Raw genomic sequence first — 27,714 nt, 5'->3', positions numbered from 1 at the left:
TTCCTTCTGAGGAGTGGCTGGTGGGTTTGAACTGCCAGCCTTCTGGTTAGCAGTCAAGTGCCTTAGGCACTACGCTACCATAGCTCCTTTGCTGTGTATTAGTCAAAAATATTTGAGTTTTCTATCTCTAACAGGTTTATTCTTTACACGGGTTCTGGCTTCTGAAGGATGATTTATGGGATAACATCAATGAGAGTACTAGTGGAGGAAGCAAAAAGTCATTAGAAAGAAAAGACCAAAACAGATGTCAGAAGAGACCCTGAAACTTGCTGTTGAACACAGAGTAGCTAAAGTGAAAGGAAGAAATGATGAAGTGGAAGAGCTGAATAGAAGATTCCAAAGGGTGACTTGAAAAGACCAAATGTTATAATGAAATGCACAAAAAGGGAAGAACAAAGCTTAGCATTTCTCAAACTGAAAGAACTGAAAAAAAAAATTCAAGCCTTAAGCTGTAATATTGAAGGATTCTATGGGCAAAATACTGAATGATGCAGGAAACATCAAAAGATGATAGTAGGAATAAAGATTCACTATACCTGAAAAATTAGAAGATCATCAACCATTTCAAGAGGTAGCAAGTGATCAAAAACTGATGGTATCAAAGGAAGAAGTCCAAGCTCCAATGAAGGCACTGGAGAAATATAATGCTTCGGGAATTGATGGAACACCAATTGAGATGTTTCAACAAACAAATATAATGCTGGAAACGCTTATGCATCTGTGCCAAGAAATTTGGAAGGCAGATACCTGGCCAATTAACTGGTACAGATACGTATTTGTCCTATTCCGAAGAAAGCCTATTCAACAGAATGCAGAAATTATTGAATAATTTCATTAATATCAGACATGAGTAAAATTATGATGAAGATTTAGCAAAAACGGTTGCAGCATTCAAGCCAGATTCCGAAGAGGATATGGAATAAGGGATATCACTGTTGATGTCAGAAGGATCTTCGTTGAAAGCAGAGAATACCAGAAAGATGTTTACCTCTGTTTTATTCACTATGCATTCTACTGTGTGGATCATAACATATTACGGTTAACACTGTGAAGCATGGGCAATCCAGAACACTTAATTGTGCTCATGTGGAATCTATACATAGAACAAGAGGCAGTTTTTCAAACAGAATAAGGGGATACTTCATGGATTAAAATAATCAGGGTTGTATCCTTTCACCGTACTTAATCTGTATGCTGAACAAATAAATTAAGAAGTTGAACTGTATGAAGAATGCAGCATCAGGATTGGTCGAAGACTCATTCAAATCTTTAAGTATGCACATGACACAACTCTGCTTGATGAAAGTGAAGAGGACTTGAAGCATTTACTGATGAAGATCAAAGACTATATAGTCTTCAGTATGGATTACATATCAACATAAAACAAAAAGCCTCACAATTGGACCAATAAGCAAAATCATGATAAATGGAGAAAAGATTGACTTTAAGGATTTCATTTTACTTGGATCCACAATCAGTGTCCATGGAAGCAGCAGTCAAGAAATCGAAAAATGTACTGCATTTGGCAAATCTGCTGCAAAAGACCTCTTTAAAATGTTAAAAAGCAAAGATGTCATTTTGAGGACTAAGGTGCACCTGACCCAAGTCATGGTATTTTTAATTCCCTCATGTGTGTGTGAAAGCTGGACAATATACACAGAAGATGGAAGAACTGCTGTATTTGAATTATAATGCTGGCAGAGAATACTGAACATGCCAAGGACTGCCAGAAGAATGAACAAATTTGAACTGGAAGAAGTACACCCAGAATGCTACTTAGCAGCAAGGATGGAAAGTATGTGTACCCGTCTCATGTACTTTGGATATGTCATCAGAAGGGACTAGTTCCTGGAGGACACCATGATGGTAATAACAGAGGGTCAGTGAAAGAGAGGGAAGTGGAAGACCCTCAATGAGTTAGATTGACACAGCAGCTGCAGGAATGTGATCAAACACAGCAATGATTGTGAGGATGGCACAGAACCAGGCAGTGTTTTATTCTGTTACACATAGTGTTACTATGAGTTGGAATCAACTTGACAGAACCTAACAACACACATATGGACATATGTATGCTCATATATACATATATATATTGCCTAAGGCATTTGACTGCTAACCAGAAGGCTGGCGGTTCAAACCCACTAGCCACTCCTCGGAAGGAAGGTTGGACAACCTACTTCCATAGTGATACCGCCTCGGAAATTCAAGGAGGGGTCTCTATGAGTCGGATCCAACTCGACAGCAGTGAGACACACATATAACTGCAAAGCTCCAAAAGATAGGATTAGAATAGAAAGGAAAAATGACAGTCCTACAATTGAGAGTTAGAAATCTCAATATACCATGTTCAATAATGGATAGATCATCTAGACAGAAGATTAATAAGAAATAGAGAACTTGAATAACACTATAAACCACCTAGATCTAACAATTACCATAAAATATTACACCCAACAACAGTAGAATATACATTCTTCTCCACTGGACATGGATCACTCTCTAGGATAGACCATATCCTCAGGTCACAGGAAAGTCTGAGTAAATTTACAAAGAGTGAAAAAATACTTTTGCCAAACACAAAGTGGAAATCAGTACCAGAAGCAAATTGAAAATTTCACAAATATGTGCAAATTAACATAGTACAAAACAACCAACTGGTCAAAGAATAAATTATAAGGAAAATTAGAAAATACGTAGAGAAGAATGAAAGCACAATATATCAAAACCTATGGGATGTATAATGAAAGCAATGTTCAGAGGGAAATTTATAGCTTTAAATGCCTACAAAAAAAGACCTCAATTGAATAACCTTACTTTGAACTACCTAGGCACATGAAGGATTCATACAATGAATAGTATGAAACATTGCTAAAAGAGGTTAAAGATGACTTAAATAGCTAAAACAATGTTGAAAGAGAAGAACAGAGTTGGAGGATTCACATTTCTCAATTTTGAAACACAGTACACATTTACAGTAATCATAACATCCTCATACTAGTATGTTGTTGTTGTTGTTGTTTGCCGTCGAGTCGGACCCAACTCATAACGACCCCTCCTTGGGTTTCTGAGGCAGTATCACTACGGAAGTAGATTGCCCCATCTTCCTTCCGAGGAGTGGCTGGTGGATTTGAACCGCCAGCCTTCTGGTTAGCAGTCAAGTGCCATAGCCACTATGCTACCAGAGTATAGAAGATAAAAAAAACCAATAGGATAGAATTGAGAGCCCAGAAATAAACCCATACATCTAGGGTCAACTAATTTCTGACAAGGGTGATAAGTCCATTCAATGTGGAAAAAAAGCATCTCTTTAATAAATTGTGCTGGAAAAATTAGATTTCCATATGCAGAAAAATGAAACACGATCCATGACTAACACAATATACAAAAAGAAATTCAGAATGCAATAAGGAACTATGCACAAAACCATAAAATTCTTAAAAGAATAAGCAGGGGCAATTCTGTCAGGTCTTGTTTTCAATAATAGATTATTTAATATAATAACAAAAGCACAAACAGCAAAAGACAAATAAAAATTTTTAATTTTATTTATCGAAAGGTTTTGCCAAAAAAGTAAAAATATCTTTGGAAACCATGTATCTGAAAAGAATCTAATAAACAAAATTCATATATATCAGATTGGGAACTCTGGTGGCATAGTGCCTAAGGCATCTGACTATGAACCTGAAGGTTGGCAGTTCAAACCCATTAGCCACTCCCTGGAAGAAGATTGGGCAATCTACTTCCATAGAGATATCGCCTTGGAAACCGGAGGAGGGGTCACTATGAGTCGGAATCAACTTGAGGGCAGTGAGTTTGGTTTTGGTTTTTATGTATCAAATTTCAACAACTCAACAACAAAAAGACAACCCAATCATAAAATAGGCCAAGGTTTTGAACGGACATTTCACCAAAGACATATAAATGGCCACATGTAATGCTCAGCAACATTAGCCATAGAGATGCAAATTAAAACTATGATTAGGTACTGTTTCACTCCCACTAATATTAAAGATTAAAAACAAACAAATATTGATGAGGATGTGGGGAAATTAGAATGTTTATACACGGCTTATGGGAATGTAAAATGGTACATCCAATGCGCAAACTAGTGTGTTCTCCTCAAAAACCTGAAAATGTAACTAGCATATGACCCAGCAATTCCTCTTCTAGGTATATATTGCTGTTAGATCCTATAGAGTCAGTTTCATCTCATAGTGACCCAATGTACAACAGAATTAAACACTGCCCAGTCCTGAACCATCCTCACAATTGTTGCCATGCTTGAGCCCAACATCAAAGCCACTGGGTCAATCTTTCTCATTAAGGGTCATTCCCTTTTTTGCTGATCCTCTAATTTACCCAGCATGATATTTTTCTCCTAAGACTAGTCCTTTTGGAAAACACGACCAAAGTATGAGAGATAAAGTCTGGTCTTTCTCACTTCTCAGGAGCATTCTGTCTGGAATGCTCTTTTAGCAGTTCATGGTATATTCATTCTTCACTGTGATAGTTGGAGCTGTGTGTCAATTTAGCTGGACCACAATGCTGTGTGGTTTAAGCAATTGTGATGTGGGTTGTTCCCATGATGAGATAAGATGTATATGTTTTGAGCAGCCAATCCATTGAAAGGAATTTCCCTATGGGTGCGGCCTGCTTCCAGTATATTTATGGACATCCTGGGAAAAGAGACATTCTTCTATGGATCAGGATTTGCGCTGCCTACAACTGTCCGTGAGCAAACAATCCACCTTTTAGCCTGGAGATCTTGGATTCGTCATTCATTGGAGTCAACAGCCAGTATACTGCCTACCAACCTTGAGCTCGTCAGCCCCTGCAGCACTGTGAGTCCGGAAAAGCCTCCAGTTTGATGTTTGATCCAAAGAACCTGAGAATACCCAGCTTCTCTAAGTGTGTCAGCCATTTTCCTCAGATAAATTTCTCTCTCTCTCTCTCTATAAGCTTCACTGGTTTTGCCTCTCTAGAGAACCCAGTCTAACACATTTGGTACTGAGAGTGGGGTGCTGACAGATACCTAAAATGTGGAAACAGGAGTGGAGTGCATCCTTGACCCGACACCCTGGCAGAGAGACCCCAGCATATGGCATGACAGATGGCAGGAGCAGAGCCAAGAGACTGGAAGAGAGATACTGGCAGAGAGACCAGCATGAGAGATGGCAGTAGCAGAGCCCAGAGACCGGCATTAAACAGCAACAGGCTTACCAGCCCACACAGCAGAAAGCCGGGTCCCACTGGGTAGGTTGCTTCCTGCTAGAGTGGGTTGCCATCAGACATTAATTGGTAGAAGAGACAGGCACGAAATGGAGTAGCACGTTGGCCGGCCCACAGAGCAAGAAAGCCAAGTGCTTTTTGGGCAGGAAGTTTTCCAGTGAAGTGTGTTGCCTTCCGCATTAATCAGCAGAAGCAGAGAGACCAAGAAAACAGAAGCAGAGCTGCCTCAGCCTGAAAGGGTAGGACCATGGCCTTTGGGGGTAGAACAACCACAGCCCCCTAGGTTTCAAAGAACCAGGCCTTCACCAACTTGGTCCTACTCATTCACATGAGCCAGTGGGATAGAGCCATAGTTGTTGCCCAAGAATGAGTGGGCAGGGCTGCCATACCCAAGAGGGAAAGGAACAGGCCCCATCAGGCCAAGGAGGTGAGGTCACCACTTACAGGAACTAGAGGACTGGAGCCACCCTACAGAGAGAGATCTGTACAGATGCCAAGTTGAGTGACTGGGCAGCTGGATGTAGTATTCCCCATGAAGAGACTGGTAATCAACTCCATGGTGGAATCTACTGTGAGTAGCCTTAGGGAATGTGGTCCACTTCCTGTATATAAGCAGAAGCCTTGGGAAATGGTCTCTAGCTTATGGCACGCTTGGACCCTGCATGCAGCCATGTCGTTGTTCAGCAGCCTGCCATGCTCTGCTGACCTTGGGACTTACAATGGACTTGAATTAATGGCCTGCCGTGTGGTTTGGTAACATCAGGACTGTTCCATCTTATTTGTCGACCTTGGGCCAGTAGCTGCCTGAGTGAAGAAACACCTCTAGCTCCAGTGCGCCAAGAGCAAGAGGCAGAGCTGAAGCCCAAGGGGCTTTCGCACAGCCCCTAGAACCTGGCACTTTGAACTTGGACTTAAAGACTCCAAACTGTGAGAGAATAAACTTTTGTTTGTTCAAGTCATCCCATTTGTGGTATATTCTTGTCAGAGTGGTACTAAGTAATCAGAACATTCACCAACACCACAATTCAAATGCATCAGGTTCTTCTGCTGTCTTCCTTATAAATTATATAGCTTTCACATGATATGAGGCTACTGAAAATACCATCGCTTGAGTCATGTATACTTCAGTCTTCAAAGTGTTATCTTTGCTCTTTAACACTTTGAAGAGGTCTTTTGCAGCAGAATTGCCCAGTGCAATATGTCATTTGATTTCCTGACTGCTGCTTGCATATATGTTCACTGTCCAAGTAAAATGAAATCCTTGACAACTCCAATATTTTCTCCATTTATCATGATTTTTGCTTATTGGTCCAGTTGTGAGGATTTTTGTTTTCTTTATGCTGATGTGTAGTCTTTGATCTTCATCACTGAGTGCTTCAAGTCTTCTTCAATTTCAGCAAACAAGAATGTGTCATCTCTGTATTGCAGGATGTTAATGAGTCTTCCTCCAATCCCAATGCTGCATTCTTTTTCATAGTCTAGCTTCTCTGATTATTTGCTCAGCATACAGATTGAAAAGGTTTGGTTAAAGGATACAATCCTGACGCACACCTTTCCTGATTAAAATCATGCAGTATCCCCTTATTCTGTTGAAACGACTGCTGCTTGGTCTATGAACAGGTTCCTCATGAGCACAATTAAGTGTTCTGGAATCATATTCTTCACAATGTTATCCATATTTGTTATGATCCACACAGTTGACCACCTTTGAATAATCAAAAAATATAAGTAATGTATTCTTCGATTTCAACCCAGATCCCTATGACATCAGTATCGTTATTCCTCATTAAATGTCCTCCTCTGAATCTGGCTTAATTTCTGGCAATTCCCTGTCAATGTACTGCTGCAACTGTTTCTGAATTATCTTCCGCAAAATTTTACTTGCATCTGACATTAATATTGTTTGATAATTTCCATATTCCGCTGGATCACCTTTTCTTTGGAATGGGCACAAAGATGGATCTCTTCCAGTTGGCTGGCCAGGTAGCTGTCTTCTAAATTTCTTGGCATAAATGAGTGAATGCCTCCAATTCTGCATCCATTTGCTGAAACATCTCATTGTGTATTCCATCAGTTCCCAGAGCTTTGTTTTTTGCCAATTCTTTCAATGCAGCTTGGACTTATTCCTTCAATATCATCAGTTCCCAATCATAAGCTACCCCATGAAATGGATGAATGTTGAATAATTCTTTTTGGTACAGTGACTCTGTATTCCTTCCATACTCTTTTGATGTTTCCTGCATTGTTCAATGTTTTGCGTATAGAATCCTTCAAAATTGCAACACAAGGCTTGAATTTTTTCTTCAGTCCTTTCAACTTGAGAAATGCCAAACGTGTTCCTTCCCTTGAATTTTTCAACTCTAGGTCTTTGCACATTTTATATACTTATACTCTGTCCTCTTGAGCTACCCTTTGAAATCTTCTGTTCAATTTTTTTACTTCACTATTACTTCCATTCACTTGAGCTACTCTCCATTCAAGAACAAGTTTCAGAGTCTCTCTGACATACAAATTGTTCTTCCTTTCCTGTCTTTTTAATAACTCTTGCATTCTTCATGTATCACCATTGATATCATCCCACAACTCATTTAGTCTTCAGTCACTGGTGCTCAATTCAAATCTGTTCTTCAGATAGTCTCTAAATTCAGTTCAGATATACCTACGGTCATATTTTCACTCTTGAGGACTTATTTATTTTTATTCTGTTTCAACATAAACTTGCATTTGAGCAATTAATGGTCTGTTCCACTGTTAGTCCCTGGTTTTGTTCTGACTGATGATACTGAGGTTCTCTATCACCTCTATCCACAGATACAGTCAATTTGTTTCCTGTGTATTGTATTTGGCAAGGTCCATGTGTATAGTTTTCATTTATGTTACTGAAAAAAAGCATCTGCCATGAAGAAGTCATTGGTTGTACAAAATTCTATCATGCAATCTCTGGCATTACATCTTTCACCAAGACCATTATTTTCCAACTACTAATGCTTCTTCTGTTTCCAAATTTTGCATTCCAATTACCAGAAATTTTCAATACATTTTAGTTGCATGTTTAGTCAATTTCAGACTGCAGAAGTTGGTAAAAATTTTCAATTTCTTCATAAATTTGAATAGTAGTATTATTAACTGGTCTTCCTTACAGGCATATGGATAGTATCCTATCACTTACTAACAGCACCGTACTTCAAGATAGATCTTGAAATCTTTTTGACAATGAATGTGATACCAGTGCTCTTTGTCATTCTGATATAGTAGACCATATGATTGTCCGATCCCAAATGGCCAATATCAGTCCATTTCAGCTCACTAATGCCTAGAATATCATCTTTATATGTTCCATTTCATTTTTGTCAATTTCCAATTTTCCTAGATCCATACTCCATACTGTCCACATTCCTATTATTAACGGATGTTTGCAGCTGTTGCTTCTTATTTTGAATCCTGTTACATCAGCAAATGAAGGTCTAGAAAGCTTTACTTCATCCACGTCATTAAAATTGATTCTACTTTGAGGATGCAGCTCTTTTCCAGTCGAATTTTGACTTCCTTCCAACATAAGGGGCTCATATTTCAGTTGTATATCAGACACTGTTTCTCTGCTATTCATAATCTTTTCAGTGGCCAATTTTTTTAAGAAGTAGATCTGGCCATATCCTTCTTCCTAGTCTAAGTCTGGAAGGTCCGCTGAAATCTGCCCTCCATGAGTGACTCTGATGATATATGAAAAATCAGTGGCATAACTTCCAGCATCACAGCAACACACAAGCCACCTTAGTACAAGAAACTGACACATGAAGGGTGGTCTATACAGTATCCAAAACGCTAGAAAGAAGAGATTCAAGAAAAGATTTGTACACCAGTGTTCATTGCAGGACTATTCACAATAGGCAAAAGATGAAAACAAACCACCTCAGTGGCCACCAACAGACAAATAGATAAACAAAATGTGGTCCACATATATAATGTAATACTACTCAGACAAGAGGAGAAACAAAGTCTTGATACATGCTACAGTATGAATGGAGCTTTAAGAAATTACACAGACCAAAATATGCCAAGCATAAAAAGACAAATATTGTATGACTTAAGTTATATAAAATAAGAAAAGGCAAATATAGAGAGACCAAAGTTTACTAATGGTTATGACAGGTAGGAGAGAGCAAAAAAAGCATGGTTAACAGTGATGAGAAAATTGCATTAAGGGTAGGGTTGTGCAGATTATTTTAATTGCTGTTACTTAGTTCTATACCTACAAAAAATTGAATTGGCAAATGTCATGTGATAGATGTATTTATGGTTCCAAAACAAAAAAAAAGGCTGCTGAGGTTGCTTTACATTACAAATGAACACTTCACGGGATGTGGCTCTTTGGCTTGGAGGTTTAGGGTCATGGTTTCATGGGACATAACAGTTAAATGGCCTAACAACATGTTTAGTGTTCTATCTCCTAGTTGGTGGTATAATACCTGAGGTCTTAAAAGCTTGCAAGCAGCCATACAAGGCAAAGCAATTTGTCTCTATTTGCCAAGAGGAACAGAACAAGAAGAAAAGTCAGGAATGGGAGGGAGTTGAGGACTGTGTGGATAAACTGCCTCCATAAACAACTGTATCCTTTGCCATGAGACCTCCTTTGTCAATGTAATTAAATAGTACATGTACAAAATGTTGAATTGGTGTATTTTGCCACGAATCTTCTTAAAACAACAACAAAAGATCTGAATGGTGCCCAGGTACCATTACTGAACATTTTGATTAATGATTCCACAGAAAAATTCTGATCAAATGGGGGGAGAAATGTAGAATAGAATTTCAAATTCTCATGGAATCTTCTTTCTGGAGCCATGAAAGGTGGATGAACCCCTGAAACTATTGCTCTGAGATCATCTTTCAAACCTTAAACCAAAAATGTGCCTTCAATTCATCTTAAAACCAAACAATAGTTTATTTTAACTAGTAAAAAAAGGTCTGTCTTAGGCACCATGCTCTTTGAAGAACTACTTATATGAGATCAAACTGATAATAACCACTTGAAAAATTAGACAGGAAACTTAGGGGTCAGTGAATTTATACAATGTCACTAAAAGGCACATGTAGAAAAAATTAGTATATGTTTTGCTGTGTATATTCTCAAACACAACAACAAAATAAATAAGATATAGGAAAAAAAGAATGATTTAAATAATGTTAAAATAAACTAAGAAAGAAAGAAAGAAAAAAAAAAAAAAACACCTAAATTTACACTTTTGGGAGTAAGGAAAAGGGCCTAACAAGGTCAAAGATACCAGAAGAAAGGAAATAATAAAGATTAGATAAACAGAATACAGAACTGAAAGGGAACAGGGAGAATCAATAACACTAAAAGTTGGTTCTTTGAAAAAAAAAAAAAACAACAACATTTAGCTAGGAAAAAAGGAGTACCCCCCCAAAAAAATATTTCAGAAAGGAAACAGGGTGTTTCTACTAACCCCACAGAAATAAAGATTATAAGAGATTATTATGAAAATTTGAATGTCAACAAATTTTATATCCTAAATGAATGGCAAATTCCTTGAAACATTTCTATACTGACTTAAGAAAAAAATAAAAAATCTCAACAAATCCGTAACAAATGAAGAGATTAAATAAAGTATCTTCTAACAAAGAAAAACTCAGATTCAGATGGCTTTACTGGTGAATTCTACCAAACATTTAAAGAAGAATTAATACCAATGCTGATTAAACTATTCTGAAAAATGGAAGATGAGGGAATACTTCCTAAGTTACTCTAAAAGGTCTGATACCAAAGTCAGATAAGGGTATATCACAAGAAAACTGTGGACCAATATCCTTTATTATTATAAAAATAAAGATCCTCAACAAAATTATCAGCAAACTGAACCATAAACTATATTATAAGAATTACATACTATGACAAAATGAGATTTATCTCAGGAATGCAAAATGGTTCAACACAAGAAAATGAATCAATGTAATAGACCAGATTAACAAAATAAATAATCATCTCAGTTGACACAGAAAGCATTTGACATATCCAACAGGTTTTCATGATAAAAATACTCAGCTAACTGTAATAGTAAAAAATTCCTCAACTTAGTAAGGGCATTTATGAAAAACCCACAGCTAACATCATACTCGAGAGCTCTGGTAGCGTAGTGCGTATGGCACTTGACTGCTAACCAGAAGGCTGGTGGTTCAAACCCACCAGCCACTCCTTGGAAGGAAGATGGGACAATCTACTTCCTTAGTGATACTGCCTCGGAAACCCAAGGAGGGGTCGCTACGAGTCGGATCCGACTCGATGGCACACAACAACAACAACATCATACTCAGTGGTGAAAGAATGAAAGTTCTCCTCTAAGATCAGGGTCAAAACAAGGACACTCACTTTCACTACAGCTATTCAACATTGTACTGGAACTTCTAACCAGAAATATCAGGCAAGAAAAAGAAATAAAAGGTACTCAAATCAGAAAGGAAAGTACAATTATCTCTATTTGAAGACACTATCCTACATATAGAAAATCCCAAAGAATCCACAGGAAAGCTATTACAGCTAATAAGTGACTTCAGTAAAGTTGCAAGGGATAGGGTCAACAGAAAAAAAAAAAAAAAATTAGCTGTTTCTCTATATACCATCAATGCACAAAGAAAAAGAAATCAAGAAAACAATCCCATTTTACAATACCATCTAAATGAATAAAGTATCAAGGAGTAAAATTTAGCCAGGGAAGTGAAAGGTTTGTAAACTGAAAACTATAAAGCAATGCTGAATAAATTAAAGATCTACTTAAATGGAAAGACATCCTGTATTCATGGATTGGAAGTCTTAATATTGTTCATATGTAAATACTATTGAACACAATCTACAGATTCAACACATATCTGTAACAGTTTTTCTCTGCAGAAATGGAAAAGCTGATCTTCAAATTCTTAAGGAACCACAAGGGGCCCAAAATAGCTAAAGCAATCTCCCCCCCCAAAAAATTAAAATAACAAGAACAAAGTAGGAGGATTCAAACTTTCTGATTTCAATGCACACTGTAGAGCTACAGTAATCTAAAAAGTTTGATACTGGTACCAGATTGCCTTGACAGACCAATGGAATAGAACCAAGAGTCCAGACATATACCTACACCAACTGATTTTCAAGAAGGTTGCCAAATGCATTCAATAGGGAAAGAAAAGTCTCTTCAATAAATACTGCTGGGATAACTGGATATCTACATGCGAAAGAATGATGTTGGACCCCTACTTCATTATCATATAGAAATAGTAACTAAAAATGTATCAATGACCTAAATATGAACTCTAAAATCTGTTAAGATTCTTAGAACATAAGGGTAATGCTTTAAGATCTAATTAAAAAAAATAAATTCTTAGATATGACATTAAATATCAAATGACAAAAGACAAAATAGATAAACTGAATTTAACCAACATTAAAAACTTTTGTACCTCAAAGGACAAGGAGAAAAAAATAATTGCAAGAAAACCCATAGAATAGAACATTTGGGAGAAAATATCTGATAAGAACTTACTATACAGAATATACATAAAGAACTCATTCAACTCAACTCAATCAAAAAATGGGCAAAGGAACTGAATATACATTTTGCCAAAGAAGACATACAAATGACCATTAAGCACATGAAAAGATGCTTAAGATCATTAGTGATAAGAGAGATGCACCTCAAAACCATAAGAAGATACCATTTCATATCTACTAAACCAACCAAACAAACAAAAAAACCAAACTTAAAACCTGTTATCATAAAGTTGATTCAGATTCCTAGAGATTCTGTGTTTGTCAGAATAAAACTGTGCTCCAGAGTTACACTCACTAGGATGGTAAATGTCCGAAAAATGGAAAACAACTAATGTTGGCAAGGATATGGAGTCACTGAAATCTGTGGTACAGTGAATTACTTATACTTAGTATGGATGGCTCTTCTAGCCATAGTCTTTATGACTCCCACCAGATGACTGACGGGACTATGCAAATGTAAGATGCTTGTGGCCCATCAAGTGGAAGCAGACTGGAGAGACTGCTAATAATGTAAACAAGGTATATGGCACGCTTGTCGGGGTGGGACTGTGCAAATAAGGTATATGAAGCCCTAATATGAAGACTGGTCAGTTTTGGCATCTTGCTAGGCTTAAAATGAGCCATTCCAGTAGCAGAAAAGGGGATCTCATTACCATCAAGAAAAGAGCCAGAAGCACATCCTTTGGGCCCACAATCCTTGCATTGAACAGCAAGAGGCAGCAGAATCAACAGAAAGGAGACTGACATTGAGAAAGAGTGGCGGGCTTTCCAGCCTACTGAGTAAGAAAGCCGAGTACCTTCGGACAGAAGCCTTGCTGGCAGAGTGGGATGCCTCTCTGGGCATATATCGGCAGAGCTAAATGAGTTTTGTCTCACTTGCCCAAGCAGGACACAGGCCAAGGCTAGAGAGAAATGTGCCTGTGGTATAGCTGAGAAGAGGCTGTCCTGACTGAAGAACTGTACCCTGAGTTGTTTGTTATCCTGAATTGTAATAAGCCCCATAATTGTGAGTATTGTCTGTTAAGTTCTGTGTGGCCAATGCAATGAATTACTGAACCCAGTAGAGAACGACAGACTTTCGTGGGAGGGATGGTTGGTGTCAGAACTGGCGAGAAGGTTGGAGGGAGGCAGCATGTCTGACTTCCACTTTATAAGAGTCAGTCTTGGGCTACTGACCTTGATCCTTCTTACCCCTTGTGAATTAGAGGAGGTCAGACACAGTCCCCATGCCCTTTCTGTAGAACCCTTATCCATTGTTAGAGGGATTATATAACAGTGCATCTACTATGGAAAACAGCTTGGCAGGTCCTCAAAAAATCAAGTATTACCAAAAGACCCAGCAATTCCATTTCTAGATATACTCAAAAGACTTGAAAAGCAGGGTCTGAAAGAAATACTTGTACACCAGTGCTCACTTCAGCACTATATACAATAGCCAAAATGTGGGAACAATCCAGATGTCCACCAACAGATAACTGGACAAACAAAATGTAGCACATATAAAGGAATATTATTCAGCCATAAAAAGTTAACAGTTATGATATGGATGAACCTTGAAAATATTATGCTACGTGAAATAAGACTCAAAAGCACAAATACTGTATGATCTTATGTACATGAAGTATCTAGAATAGGCAAATGCATAAAGACAAAAACTTCTCAGTAATTAACAGGAGATGGGGATAGGAGGAAATGGAGGAGTTATCGCTTAAGGGGTACTGGGTGTATGTTTGGGGTGATGAAAAATTTTTGGAAATGAAAAGTGGTGACAATTGTACCATGAGTATGATTGTACACTTACAGAATGCTTGAAACAGCAAGTTTATATACACACACACAAGACATTAAAAAATAATCAAAAACAAAATTTCTAGAAAGCCACAATGAATTTACAGTGATGAATAAAACTTTAACCAGAGATAGAAAATTTAAACAGGGGCAGGGTATGTTTGGAGAGAAGGACTGAATACTGTAGAATGACTTCAAATATTCTCAAATTAATTTCTTAGTTTAACAATAAAATCAAAATATATTTTAAATTCAGCAAAACGGTTTTCAAAGTTAATCTGGGCCACTGATGACTTACTTGCAAAACAAAAAACAACCAGTAGTATCCAATTTTGGCAAAGATACAGAAAAAATTACATTTTCACATATTTTAGGTAGGAACATGAAATTTGGGACATTTTTTCTAATGCAACTTAAGTTTAAAATGTAATTTAACTTTTAAATTAATTGTAAAATGTAAATGTAACTTTTTGACAAAGTAATTCCATTTCTAAAAATCTATTCCCTTATTTTTAAGAATAAAACACTGAAGAAAAATGAAGCATTAATCAATGGTTAAATAAACGATGGCAAACCCACACAATAAACAGTCATTAAAAGAGGGAGGTTGCTATATATGTGTTAAGTGGAAGTATATGTCCATGACATATACTTGAGTGAAAGAAGCATGCTGTAGAATAAGTTAAGTAAAATAACATTTTTTTCAAAACAAAAATTACTACACTCTTAATAACTGGCTATTCCCCCACAACTTTGGAGTAATGGGGTGAAAGTTGGGCTTAGCACTTCTACATTCAATGTTAAAAACATTTTTGTTTGAATAATCTGTAAGTGTTCCTTTATTTTTATTTAAACATTTTTTTTCTATAAAAAATGTAATTATAAAAAATGCATGATAAAACTTAAGGAAAGTGTCTCACTTTTCTTCAAAGTCCAAATTTAATAAATCTCTTTATTTATTATTATTATTAAATTTATTTATTATTAATTTATTAAAGGAGAAACCAGAACATTATCCAAACATCTGTTAGAGTTCCCCCAAGTATTTCACAATCAACTATTACTTTCAACTTGACTATTATTTAAGATGGAGTCCCTGGATAACACAAATGGCTAAATACTCAACTACTAACCAAACAACTATCAATTCAAACCCACCCAGAGGGACTCAGAAGACAGAACTGGTAATCTGCGTCAAAAAAGGCACAACCTTTACAATTCTATGAAGTGAAGTTCTACTGTGACACAGAGGGCCACCATGAGTCAGAATCAACTCAATAATAAATACTGGTATTTTTGAAAGAAAACAAAATACTAGAAAGCTATTTTTTTTCTGAAGAATGAAACTCTTTACTTACCAAATTCTGCTAAGACCTTGGCTGCATCTTTATCCTCTTCCCACTTCCCAGTCACAAAGCAATCTCTGATCGTGTTCATAACCTTACACAGAAAAGTCCGCACTTAGATGATATGCTCCAATCACTCAACGAAACTTCTATTAAGAAACAGCAGTAGGCTACAACTTGCCTTTAAGTACTTCTCAAACCACTTTTATGGATAGTCTCATTTCAAGGGGAACTAAGAAAAAACTCAATTTTACCTTTGATGCACATAATAAATAATATGGAAATAAAAAAATCATAAACATAACATTAAACAGAGAATAGGAAAAGGACTATTAGCTAATGACCTCATAAACAAAAAACCAATCGCACTGTTTTCGAGTCAATTCTGACATACAGCGACCCGTACTGGGTTTCCAAGGTGGTAAATCTTTACAGAAGTAGATTGCCCATCTTCCTTCTGTGGAGTGGCTGGTGGTTCAAACCCACCAGCCTTCTGGTTAGCAGTCAAATGCCTTAGGCACTATGCCACCAGAGCTCCCTCTTCATGCCTACCAACAATATTTACTGAACACCTACTCTATGTCAAGAGTATGGCAAACTAAATGGCAAACTGTTCCAAGACTTTCCTCGCTCCCATGAAATAAACAATCTACTTTTTTTTTTTATTGTTTAAAAAAAGATCATTTCATGATAAAACCAACTGGTAAAATAGGAATCAAAGGAAATCTCCTCAACCTCAGAAAGGGTATTCATTAAAAAAAAAACCCCACAGCTATCAATATACAAAATGGTGAAAAACTAGATGATTTCCCCCTACATTCAGGAGCAAGAAAGGACATTTACTTTCATACTTTATTTAATGTCGTAATAGATATTTTAACACATCTACTTTCACACTTCTATTTAATGTTATAATAGACATTTTAATAAGACAAGTAGGTAAAAAAATAAAATAAAATAAAAAGTATCCAGATTGGAAAGGAAAACTCTTTATTCACAAATGCTATGATTTTATATTTAGAAAATCCTAAGTAATCTACCAAAAAACTATTGGAATTAATAACCAAGTTCAACATATAAAATCTGTGACAGGTGGAGCTCAACAGGATTGCCTTGTTTTTCCAGGTCTCACAAGTTTTCCACCTTTGACAGCATACAGTCTTACCACTTTTCTATTGCTTGTGTTTGATTTTCCTTCTGACAGCTTCTGCCTGTCACAGGTTGGTGCTTTTGAGGGATTTACTATACAAATAAATTGTATTCTATACACTAAAAATAAAAATAATCCGAAAATGAAATTATAAAAACAATTTCCTTAAAAAAACATCAAAAAGAATACCTAGCAAAAAAAAATTTAACAAAGGAGTACAAAACATATACTGTGAAACCTTACACTGTGAAAACACTATTTAAAGCAATATTGAAAATACTGTTGAAAGAAAGAAGATCTAAATAATGGAGCAACACCTCATGTTAATGGATTGGAAGACTTAATTTTGCTAACATGGCAATTGTGGTGTAGTAAATACCTGGTATGGCTTTTCTAGCCATAAGTCTTTGTAATATCTGTGGTGGAATTTGCCGTTAGCAACTGAGGAGCTCCTGACTGTTAAAAGTTATCCACCTGGGGTATTTCTGTTGAGAGTGGCACAAAGCAATGTTCTGGGAAGTTTGCTCTCTCTCAGGTGTTTAGAATTCTGATGTTGGGATTGGTTAGTTAGCCACTCTGCCAAGCTCTAAAGGAGCCCTCCTAGAGGCAGAAGAAGTCTGACTGCTGGCTGAGAAAGACATGCTGCAGAGAAAAATGTGCTCCTGAGAGACACACGCTGCTGAGAAAGAGACACCAAGAGACACGCACTGCTGGGAAAGAGACTGAGACTGTTGGCTGAGAGACAGCAGGCTGAGCGAGACTGAGCGTTGTTCCTGAACTTGAATTGTAGCCTGGTGCTTCCCTAATAAACCTCATAATCTGTGAGTTGTGTGTGGCCACTGTAGCGAATTATCGAACCCAGCAGAAAGATGGTGGGTGCAGTGGGAGGAATGGTTGATGTCAGGGTTTATGAAAGGGCTGGAGGGAGGCAGCATGTCTAGCCTCACAGGAATAGGCCTTGAGCTACTGATGGTGATTCTGTCTTCCTCTTGTGGGGGTAGAGGAGGTCAGAAGATGCAGCCTCACTGCCCCTTTGGCAGTTGGTGTCAGGAGTGGTATTCACTGCAGTGGCTCACACAAGCATGGGACTTTGTAAAAGAAAGAAGGAAGGGGCCTGGGAAGTGAAATTTTGGATTATTAGGTGGTTACTTTGGTTGGTGTTAGCTATTAAAGGAGATGATTGATCCAGCGGGTAGGGCTTTTGGTCACACCCACCCAAAGGCTCAAGGCTGTATACATAGAATGGGAAGGTAATCAAGGTGAAGAGATGAAACTGGAATGTCTTAAAAAGGATTATGTGTTTTGGATTATGTGTTTATCTGAATGTACTACAGGTATTGCATATTCTCTTACCTGCTTGTACATTAGAAATGATTATGGGGTCTGGATAACAGAGAGCATGTAAGTCTGCCTTCATCCAATACTTGATTGGATATGTTAAAAGGTGAAACAGAATTGGCCCAGAAGAAACACAGGCTTTTTTTCAAACCCTGTGTGTAGAGTATAGGGGGCTTAGGTAGAAAACCTGAGCCCCACCCAGTACAACTGAGGTAACAGAAGATTTGCATTTGAATAAGGACCTGAGGTGGGGGAGAAAAAAAAAAAAAAACTGCTTGGCTTTTTGAATTTCGAGCAAGCTGACAGATTTTGGGTACATCAAGACAGGAAAGTCATGGTCTATGAGAGAAACCCCTTCCAGGACTGAAAGTTAAAGAAAGCCAGTGAGTAGTAAGCTTGTATGCTACTCATTTGTGACCACCTGGGTCCACCTGAGTGCAAATGGGGAAGTACAGCAAAGAAGAAATGGGCTGAGTTTGGTACTCCTTGACCTAAGTCACGGAGGCTGGGAATGAGAGGAAGGGCTGGCTGGTCTGAAGTGCAAGAAGCAGTGAGTCTATGGGCATTGAAATAGTCCCTGAGGACTGAGGATGTGAGAGAAGGTGCTAGCTGGTCTGAAATGAAGAGAAGAGTGTGACTCCTAAACTTGGCAGGTGGTATCCATGACCTAGCTGGGACAGCTAGGGCTGAGCTGACCAAATGAAGAGAAGATGTGTGACAATGAGTTGGTGTTAAGTTGCTGCAATTTGTTGGCTTGCACCAGGCTGGACTTTTCTTGTGTATGGATGCAGATGACTAAAGTGTCCGAGAAGAATAGAATATTCTTCAGTGAGAAAGGAACATGCTTGTCTCCTCACAGTACTGGTTTGATAGGGATGGGCAAATTAGAAATTGGCTATCTAAAATGGGGGAAGATAAAGGCATGAAGTGGCTGGGTTACATACACACTTTCATGGGTGTGGTTATTCTTAAACTGACGGTGAAGGGGATATGGTGAAGGGGATGTTAATTTTTGAAGTATAAAAGAGATAATGGCTAGAAAAGCCAGGGGGTGGCCTGTGGTGTAGTAAATTACCTAGTATGGCTTTTCTAGCCATAAATCTTTGAAAACTCCATTGTAGAATTTGCAACTGAGGAGCTCCTGATTGTTAAAGTTATCCACCTGGGGTATTTCTGTTGAGAGTGGCACGAAGCAATGTTCTGGGAAGTTTGCTCTCTCTCAGGTTTATAGAATTCTGATGTTGGGATTGGTTAGTTGGCCACTCTGCCAGGCTCAAAAGGAGCCCTTCTAGAGGCAGAAGAAGTCTCTCTGACTGCTGGCTGAGAAAGACGTGCTGCAGAGAGAAACATGCTCCTGAGAGACACGCGCTGCTGACAGAGAGACACCGAGAGACATGCACTGCTAAGAGAAAGACACCGAGAGACAGACGCTGCTGGGAGGGAGACTAAGAGAGACTGTTGGCTGAGAGACAGCGGGCTGAGAGAGACTGAGCATTGTTCCTGAACTTGAATTGCAGCCTGGTGCTTCCTTAATAAACCCCATAATCTGAGTTCTATGTAGTCACTGCAGCGATTTGAAAAAAATAAAAATCAGGTAAAACTATAGTATTTAGGGATACACAATTAAAGGATAAAATTATGAAGGAAAGTCAGAATGACTATCAGAAGAGTCTAGATAGTAGTTACTTGCATAAGAAGGGAAAAGAGGCAGTGAAGTTTTATTTACTGACCTGAGTGGTAGTTACAGGAACATGTGACTTCTAATTTATTAAGTTAAACAACTGTTTTCATATGGTTTTCTCTATCTGTATTAAATTTTACCATAAAAAATAATTAAGTAAAATCTCATAAAGCATGTAAGTGCTATACAGAAAATTGAAAAAATAATGTGATAGTGATTGAGCCTTTCTGAGGAGTGACATTTAAGCTAAACTCTGAATGACAAAAATCTACCCTTGGAAAAATCAAAAGAAGATTCCAGAAGAGGAAAGCAGAGAGGCACAAAGTCTAAAACGGGAATTATGTAAATCAGAGAAATGAATTAATTCCAATATGACTAGAAGATAATGACTTGAATAAGAAAATTTACCAGTGTAATGGATTTCTACAAACAGCAGAACTACAAATGTTAACTCAGCAATATTAGGTATATCCTAATTGTAGAACATAAAATACTTCCAATGTATAAAAACATATGTGGGATGATTCCAAATAAAGGATTAACACAACTGCACCCACAAAAGATGAACATTTTCCTTTTCTCCATAACACAGCCATATGATCTAATTAAATTCACATGTTATTACTTAGAATACATGAAATATACACTCCAATATCTGAAAAAAAATCCTATTATCTCACAAAAAGAAGAAATCACTAAAGGCAAGCAATACTGAAATGAGATACTGATTTCTACACTGAAATCTCTTTTACAACAATTATCTAACTCACATAAGTCAAAACATACTACTCAGTCTTACCTCCTCTAAATCCCAATGGTGGAGTTCTTCCACAAGAAATTTAGAGCAGTCCAAAGAATTGGCCTTGTGCTTAGACTCTCTGTCAGGCTTGCTGACACGAAACAAACCTCCAAGTTCTTGTTTGGGGTCACCATCATCTTCTTCATTGTCTTCTGTCACTAAAGGGACCACCAGGATGAAAAAGTGTGAAAAAAAATACTACTAGAATTCATCTTCTTTAAGCAGTTAGGCCAAAAGTTTAGAACGTAGGAGTTTTTAATGGTAGCTATGGTGGTGTTTCCAAGAAAGTCAGCCAGAAAAAGCCACAGACAGAGAAAGGCCAGGAAACTATTATTGAACATGTCTAGAGGACTCCTGCCCTCCTGCAAAGCAGCAGCAGAGTTCACCAAGTGAGAATATTTAGGGGATGAGGAAAGACATTTAGAAGCAGAGCTTCAAATTATTATAGAATTTCTCTTGAATGATGTTGAGACCCTAATCATTACAAGTACTCAGGCAAAACCTGAGTGAAGACTGGCAAAGAACTAGACTATAAGTGTTTAAGTTTACATCAGCCCTGTGATCCACTGCTCCTAGCTCACACATGTTCCTTGAACTTTGGTCTAATCATGCAGTAACTGAAAAGGATAATATAAAGTTCACCAGTTTATATTTTCCATTACTGATTCATGCTCTTGCCAAAAATAACATAGAGATAAATTTAATATAAAATCAAAGGTAAGGACAAAAGAGAAAACAGAATGCATTACAGAGGATTGTTATTTTTAGAAATGAAAAGCAAACATTTTTAGAGGCAGAAAACACTTTTCTGGCACTAAATTAAAAAAAAATATTCTCATCAAGTACTTTATGCAGGGGATACTGATATAATAGACACTATTCTCTTCAAAACACTTATGGCATAAACCTACTTAATATAAATGATTTTTGGTGCTTATGAACTACTAATTTAAATCTGCCAAGTACAAAATGTGACACCCATGAATATCTTATCTTACATAGCACCCAAATCTTCCAACTAATTTCCTTATCTCCTTTACAGAAAACGATGTAGAAACTAAAATGTTTCGAGCTCTGAAACAGTTCTTTTACCTGTTCCATAAATAAGGTTTTGAAGGTTTGGAGTTGCTTGTTGCTGCCTCACAAAAGCTTCAGCTGCCTTCCTAGAAAGATCTTCCTTCCACTTGAGGGTACCTGAAAGGGCCAATGCCAACATTCTAGTTAAGTTTTTTTTTTTTTTTTTAATGTGTCCTCCCCTTTAAGCTCACTGTTAATTCATCCTTCTATAAGATGCGCTACTTGAAAAGTTAACAAAATCTTCAGAACAAGACTCTCAAATGTAGACATCCTATTTATAGCTACATTCTCAGTGCTAGGTTTATAAAAGTAAAAAAACAAAAACAAAAACAAAAACTCAGTGCCATTGAGTCGTTTCCGACTCTTAGCGAGCCCCCTTGCATTTCTGAGGCTATAAATCTTTACAGAAGCATATTGTCCCATCTTCCTTCCATGGAGCAGCTCATTGGTTTGAACTGCTGACCTTCTGGTTAGCAGTCAAGTGCCTTACCTACTACGCCACCAGAGCTCTTTTATAAAAGTAGCCAATTCACTTTATGCATACCTGATGTTTCTGTGGAGTAAGTATTTTCTTCCTTGTAATATTCCTCCTCTTTGAGTAAATCTTCTACCTCACTGGTCTCATCAATTAAGTTCTCTGGCCCCAGTTTTTCACCACTGTCCTCTTGACAAGGCTTTGGAAGCTTTTTCCTAATAGCCTCTTCCTTTTCTGTGTCCTTATCCTCTGAACTGAGAGAGGAGCTTTCTTCAGATTCATCTTCAGATGCAAATGCCTCTTTAGCTGTGCAATGACCTGAATCTGAAATGGTATGGACTGCTTTTTTCATCGTCAAAGACTTCTCTTTATTCAAACTGTCACTCAAACCATTAGTTCCTGATAGTCCTGATTGACCACCTTTTTCAATAGCCTTAGATCCTAAAATATCACTCTCTCCTTCTGCAGTGTAGTCCTCCTCTTCTTCACTGCTTTCACTGGCTTCCTCAGCATCGTCTTCATCTTCAAAGCTCCCCTCAAGGTCATCATCACTATCAGCAAATGCTGGTAAATCCACCTCATTGTCTTCTTCCATCTCCTCAAGTTTCTGGCGCTTGAAACCCTTAACAATCATATGTTCTTTATCAGTTATTTCATCATCTTCCTCCTCAGCTGTTTCATCAACACTAGAGTCATCATCCAACTTGTCACTGTCAGACATTTCTTCACCATCTTCATAATCACAATCTCCAGTATCATCTTCTTTATCTCCAAAAATGGCTTTTCTACGCACTCGACCAGTTTTCACATCGATTTGCTTTTCCTCTTTTGGCATCCAAAGCCTGCATTACACCAGGTAAATGCAAAATAATTCAATATGTAAAACAGTCAGCTAAACCAGAAATGGCAATATAGTCAATGAAAATGCAAAGAAATAGGAAGAAATGTGTATACAATGACATAATATAGAAAGGAATGGTTTGGAAAATACAGTAAAATCTGTATAAGGCAGAACCTGTGTTAAGGTAGAAACTTGTCAGAGAAGGAAAACTCAATTATTTTCCACGAAAATGAGCTAAAGTAAATAGGTAAGACTGCATCTTGTTAAAGGCAGAAAACTTGCAAGACCTGGGAGAAAAGTCCCATCAAGTTCCAGCTCTCACAGATTTCATTGTATTAGAATAGTTAATAAGCAAACTCATGTACAGTTCCCTAACATCCTACTTTCAAAAACTTACTGAGAATAAAGAGATAACTTAAAAGAAAAATAACGCTAGGAAAAAACTGCTCAAAACAGAAATTAATGTTTAATAGATCAATAAGAAGGGTAATTAATTTCCAGGCTTGAAACAGACATTCTTAGAGAAATGGCTGATTCCAGGGCCAAGGCAGGAAAAATACAAAGTAAGGCTGGACCATCCTGTCATGTCAGACAATAAGAAAATGGTCAAAGACTAATGGTGATGAGCAAAAGGACAGAGGAGACAGAACAAAAGGGACTCAAAGCCAAATTTAGGACAACACAGGCATCAGAAAAAATAATGACAGTAATGGATAAAACACAGAATAAAAAAAAAATCCATTAATTAACAGTAATAATAAAATAAAAGCAAAAGTGGAAGCTCTTTTTTATTAAAGAATGCTGGCAAATAAATATAGCAGGAATCACAGATTAAGAAAGTTGCTATTTTAAAACTCAAAATCATTTGGAACAAAAAAAAAAAAGGAAACCAGGTTTGCTAGCCTCATAAAACCTGGTGGAACCACTGAGTCTATGGTCTCTAGCTGCCCTTCAGGTCTAGAATTGAACCCACACCTGCAGCTTCCAGCCAAATAAAAGCCAGGCATAAGAGTTGAACATGTACCTGAGGTAGATATACTCCTTGGAGACAACAATTATGGAAAAAAGAAGGGCTGTTTATGCACAGGGAGACAGTTCAGGGAGCAAGAGTGCATGGAGGGATGGACACAGGAAAGAGGTAACTATCGGGAGGAAGTGGAGGGGGAGGTGTTGCATTGGGGTAAATTGTAGTCAATGTCATAAGACAAAGTGTGTGTGAACTGTTGTATAGAAAGTGAATTTGCTCTGTAAACTTTCACCCAAATCACACACACAAAAAAAGAAAAATAAAGAATCATCAAGATGCTAAAATCATGGGATGAAACAAACTTTATGTATTTGTGTGTGTGTGTGTGTGTGTGTGTATAAATATAAATAAATAAACTAAACTTACTGCTGTCAAGTTGGATCCCACTCATAGCGACCCCTCCTCGGGTTTCCAAGGTGGTATCACTACGGAAGTAGATTGCCCAACCTTCCTTCCGAGGAGTGGCTAGTGGGTTTGAACCGTCAGCCTTCTGGTTATAGCAGTCAAATGCCTTAGGCACTATGCCATCAGAGCTCCCACATATATGTATATGCTAATGCTATTTGCTGTTGCTATGTGCCATCGAGTCAGCCCCAACTCATAGAGACCCCTCCTCGGGTTTCCAAGGTGGTATCACTATGGAAGTAGATTGCCCCATCTTCCTTCTGAGGAGTGGCTGGTGGGTTTGAACCGCCAGCCTTCCGGTTAGCAGTCAAGCGCCTTAGGCACTATGCTACCAGAGGTCCTATATATATACTGTTATATTTAATTAACATTATATTTAATGTAACAGTATATATAAAATTTTAAGTTATGAAAATACAAAAAAATCAGGCTGTAAGAGAATGTTAGTATGCTATAAAGCATTAACAACAATAAAATGGTAAGGGTACAATGCGACTAAATAGAAAAAGGATACAGGAAATGAAAATTTCCCATGTATCACGACTTTACAGGAATGCCAGTGGTATAGTGCTTAAAACAGTCAGCTGCTAACTATAAGATGGGTGGTTCAAACCCACTAGCTGCTCCCATGGCAAAGAAGAGGCATTCTGTTTCTGTAAAGATGTATAGTGTTAGAAACCCTACGGGGCAGTTCTACCCTGTCCTAGAGGTTTGCTATGAGTTGGAATTGGCAGTGGGTTTGAGTTATGACTACAACTGCACTGGAAAAAAGTATCCATGCACACCAAGTTGACTAACGGAGCACTAATAATGAAATAGTTTAGTTATAACAACACAGATCACCATAATGGTGACCTTTTAGTGAATATTTCTTATTTGCCAGCCATCAAACTAAGTAGTTTATACTCACCATTGTATTTCATCACACACACACACACACACAAAAAAAGCACAAACTCACTGCCATCAAGTTGATTTTGACTCATAGCGACCCTCCCTGGGGGAGGTGGTATCACTATGGAAGTAGATTGCACCACCTGCCTTCCAAGGAGTGGCTGGTAGGTTTGAACCGCCAGCCTTCTGGTTAGCAGCTAAATGCCTTAGGCACTACGCCACCATTTCATCACAATGACTCCATTTACAAAGCATCTAAGAGAATAAAGGATCTATGAATAAATTTACCCAGGGATCTGAAAAACTTATATACAATGTAAATTATAAAACACTGCTGAAATAGACTAAAGAAGACCTAAACAGATGGAAAGACATTTCATGCTTATGGATGGAAGATTTAATACACAAGATGCAAACACTACCAAAGTGATCTACAGATACAACACAATAAGGGATAAGGATGGCAGACAACAGTCACAAAATTTCCTTCATGTTTGTATATATATATATAGGCATTCTCTAGGTTACATATATCTGATTTATGGACAACTTGTACTTGCCCTTTAATGTTATATAAATTTTCCCTCACTTTGAAACTAATAACCAGCTCCTTCAGCTTCTAAATCACTGAAAAGACTTCCAGACTTCTCTTCCACTAAGATAACGCTAAATAAGAACTATATGCACCTGTTCTGACCTACTTCACATTCAAATTAAAGACAAATTTAGGAATAAATCTCTTTGTAATCCAGGGACTGCTTGTATTTATAATAAATTACATATCAGATAATCCTAATCATTTTTAAGACTGAATTTTATTGGGAGTCATAAATCAATGCAATCAAATCACTCTTTAGCAAATACCTACCATATACAAAGTTTACAAATTTTCAACTCAGACTAAAAAACAATTCACAAAAATCATAAATTAGGGAAAATCTATCCACAGGAGATAATACAATGGAACCGAAAATTTTAGAAATGAGATATGGGGCCTCTTGAACAAGCTCCTGACTCACCCATGGTCTAGTACTTTGGCCACCAGAAGACCCAAGTCACTTCAGGTTTCCTAAGCAACAAAAAGAACCTATGGACAAGTTTTTGGCAATATATGAGAAACATTATGCAGTCATTAAAAATGAATCCTGTATCTTGAGAAAATACTTCTATACATCTTTACATAAATCCAAAGAACCCTCAGATAAACATGCACATACAAAACAAAACAGGAAACAGGAAGAAATTCCACCCAAATGTGTTAGGATAGCAGAATTATGGGTGATATAATCTTCTGTAACACCATTCTTAAATTAAAATTTTAAAAGGCAGACTTACCCTTGATTATCTATAACCTCTGACTCTACTGGTTTGGAATCAGAAAAAAGTGCCACTCTACTTGAAGCCATTTTGGCATCAATAGTGGAATGGGTGGAAATGAGACTCTGGACCAGTTCATAAGTGGGCTTCACCTCATCCTGTCAAGGTAACCAAGAAAGAACAGTGAGAAAATACACAAAGGATTCTGATGATAGACAAACTGGTTTAAATCTGTTTCTGAAAATTATGTTAAACTTAATTCCTGAGAAGCCTGAAAAAGTAAAGAAAATTCTCACAACAGACACATGAAAACATGCTCAATGTCATCAGTCATCAGAGAAATGCAATAGAAAACAGTAAGATACCATTTCACTCCCATTAGGATGGCCAACACATTCATAGAGAAAAAAAAAAAAAATAAAGCTCACAACTGGACCAATGAGGAACATCGTGATAAATGGAGAAAAGTGAAATTGTCAAACATTTCATTTTACTCAGATCCACAATCAACACTCATTGAAGAAACAGTCAAGAAAGCACACGTTGTATTGCACTTGGCAAAATCTGCAGGACAAGACCTCTTTAAAGTGTTAAGGAGCAAAGGTCTCACTTGTCTGCCTAACTCAAACCCTGATATTTTCAATCACCTCATATGCATCTGAAAGTTGTACAATGAATAAGGAAAACCCAAGAATTGATGCCTCTGTCAAACTTAAGGGCCCTAATATTTGGTATAAATAGACTACCAAGCATAATTCAAAATGCACCAACAGCAGAAGAGAAGCCAGATGATTGGGA

At 37.5% G+C, this 27,714-nt stretch overlaps 1 protein-coding gene across 1 annotated transcript in view; it reads right to left on the bottom strand.

The window, feature by feature from the left end:
- BMS1 (BMS1 ribosome biogenesis factor) overlaps positions 1-27,714 on the bottom strand; it is an 89,886-nt gene that overhangs the window by 21,898 nt on the left and 40,274 nt on the right. The window contains exons 8-12 of the mRNA XM_042782921.1: positions 26,935-27,074; positions 22,502-23,274; positions 21,973-22,074; positions 20,881-21,038; positions 15,925-16,006 (exon numbers count right to left, since the gene is read on the bottom strand). Of these exons, the coding sequence (XP_042638855.1) occupies positions 15,925-16,006; positions 20,881-21,038; positions 21,973-22,074; positions 22,502-23,274; positions 26,935-27,074 (1,255 nt within the window). The remainder of the gene's footprint in view (positions 1-15,924; positions 16,007-20,880; positions 21,039-21,972; positions 22,075-22,501; positions 23,275-26,934; positions 27,075-27,714) is intronic.

This window comes from Orycteropus afer, unplaced genomic scaffold (assembly GCF_000298275.1).
Source record: "Orycteropus afer afer isolate SDZICR_OR568_19922 unplaced genomic scaffold, OryAfe1.0 scaffold00512, whole genome shotgun sequence".
Classification (NCBI taxonomy): domain Eukaryota; kingdom Metazoa; phylum Chordata; class Mammalia; order Tubulidentata; family Orycteropodidae; genus Orycteropus; species Orycteropus afer.
The sequence above is the reverse complement of the archived record's forward strand: the minus strand, read 5'-3'. Positions and strand labels throughout refer to the sequence as shown.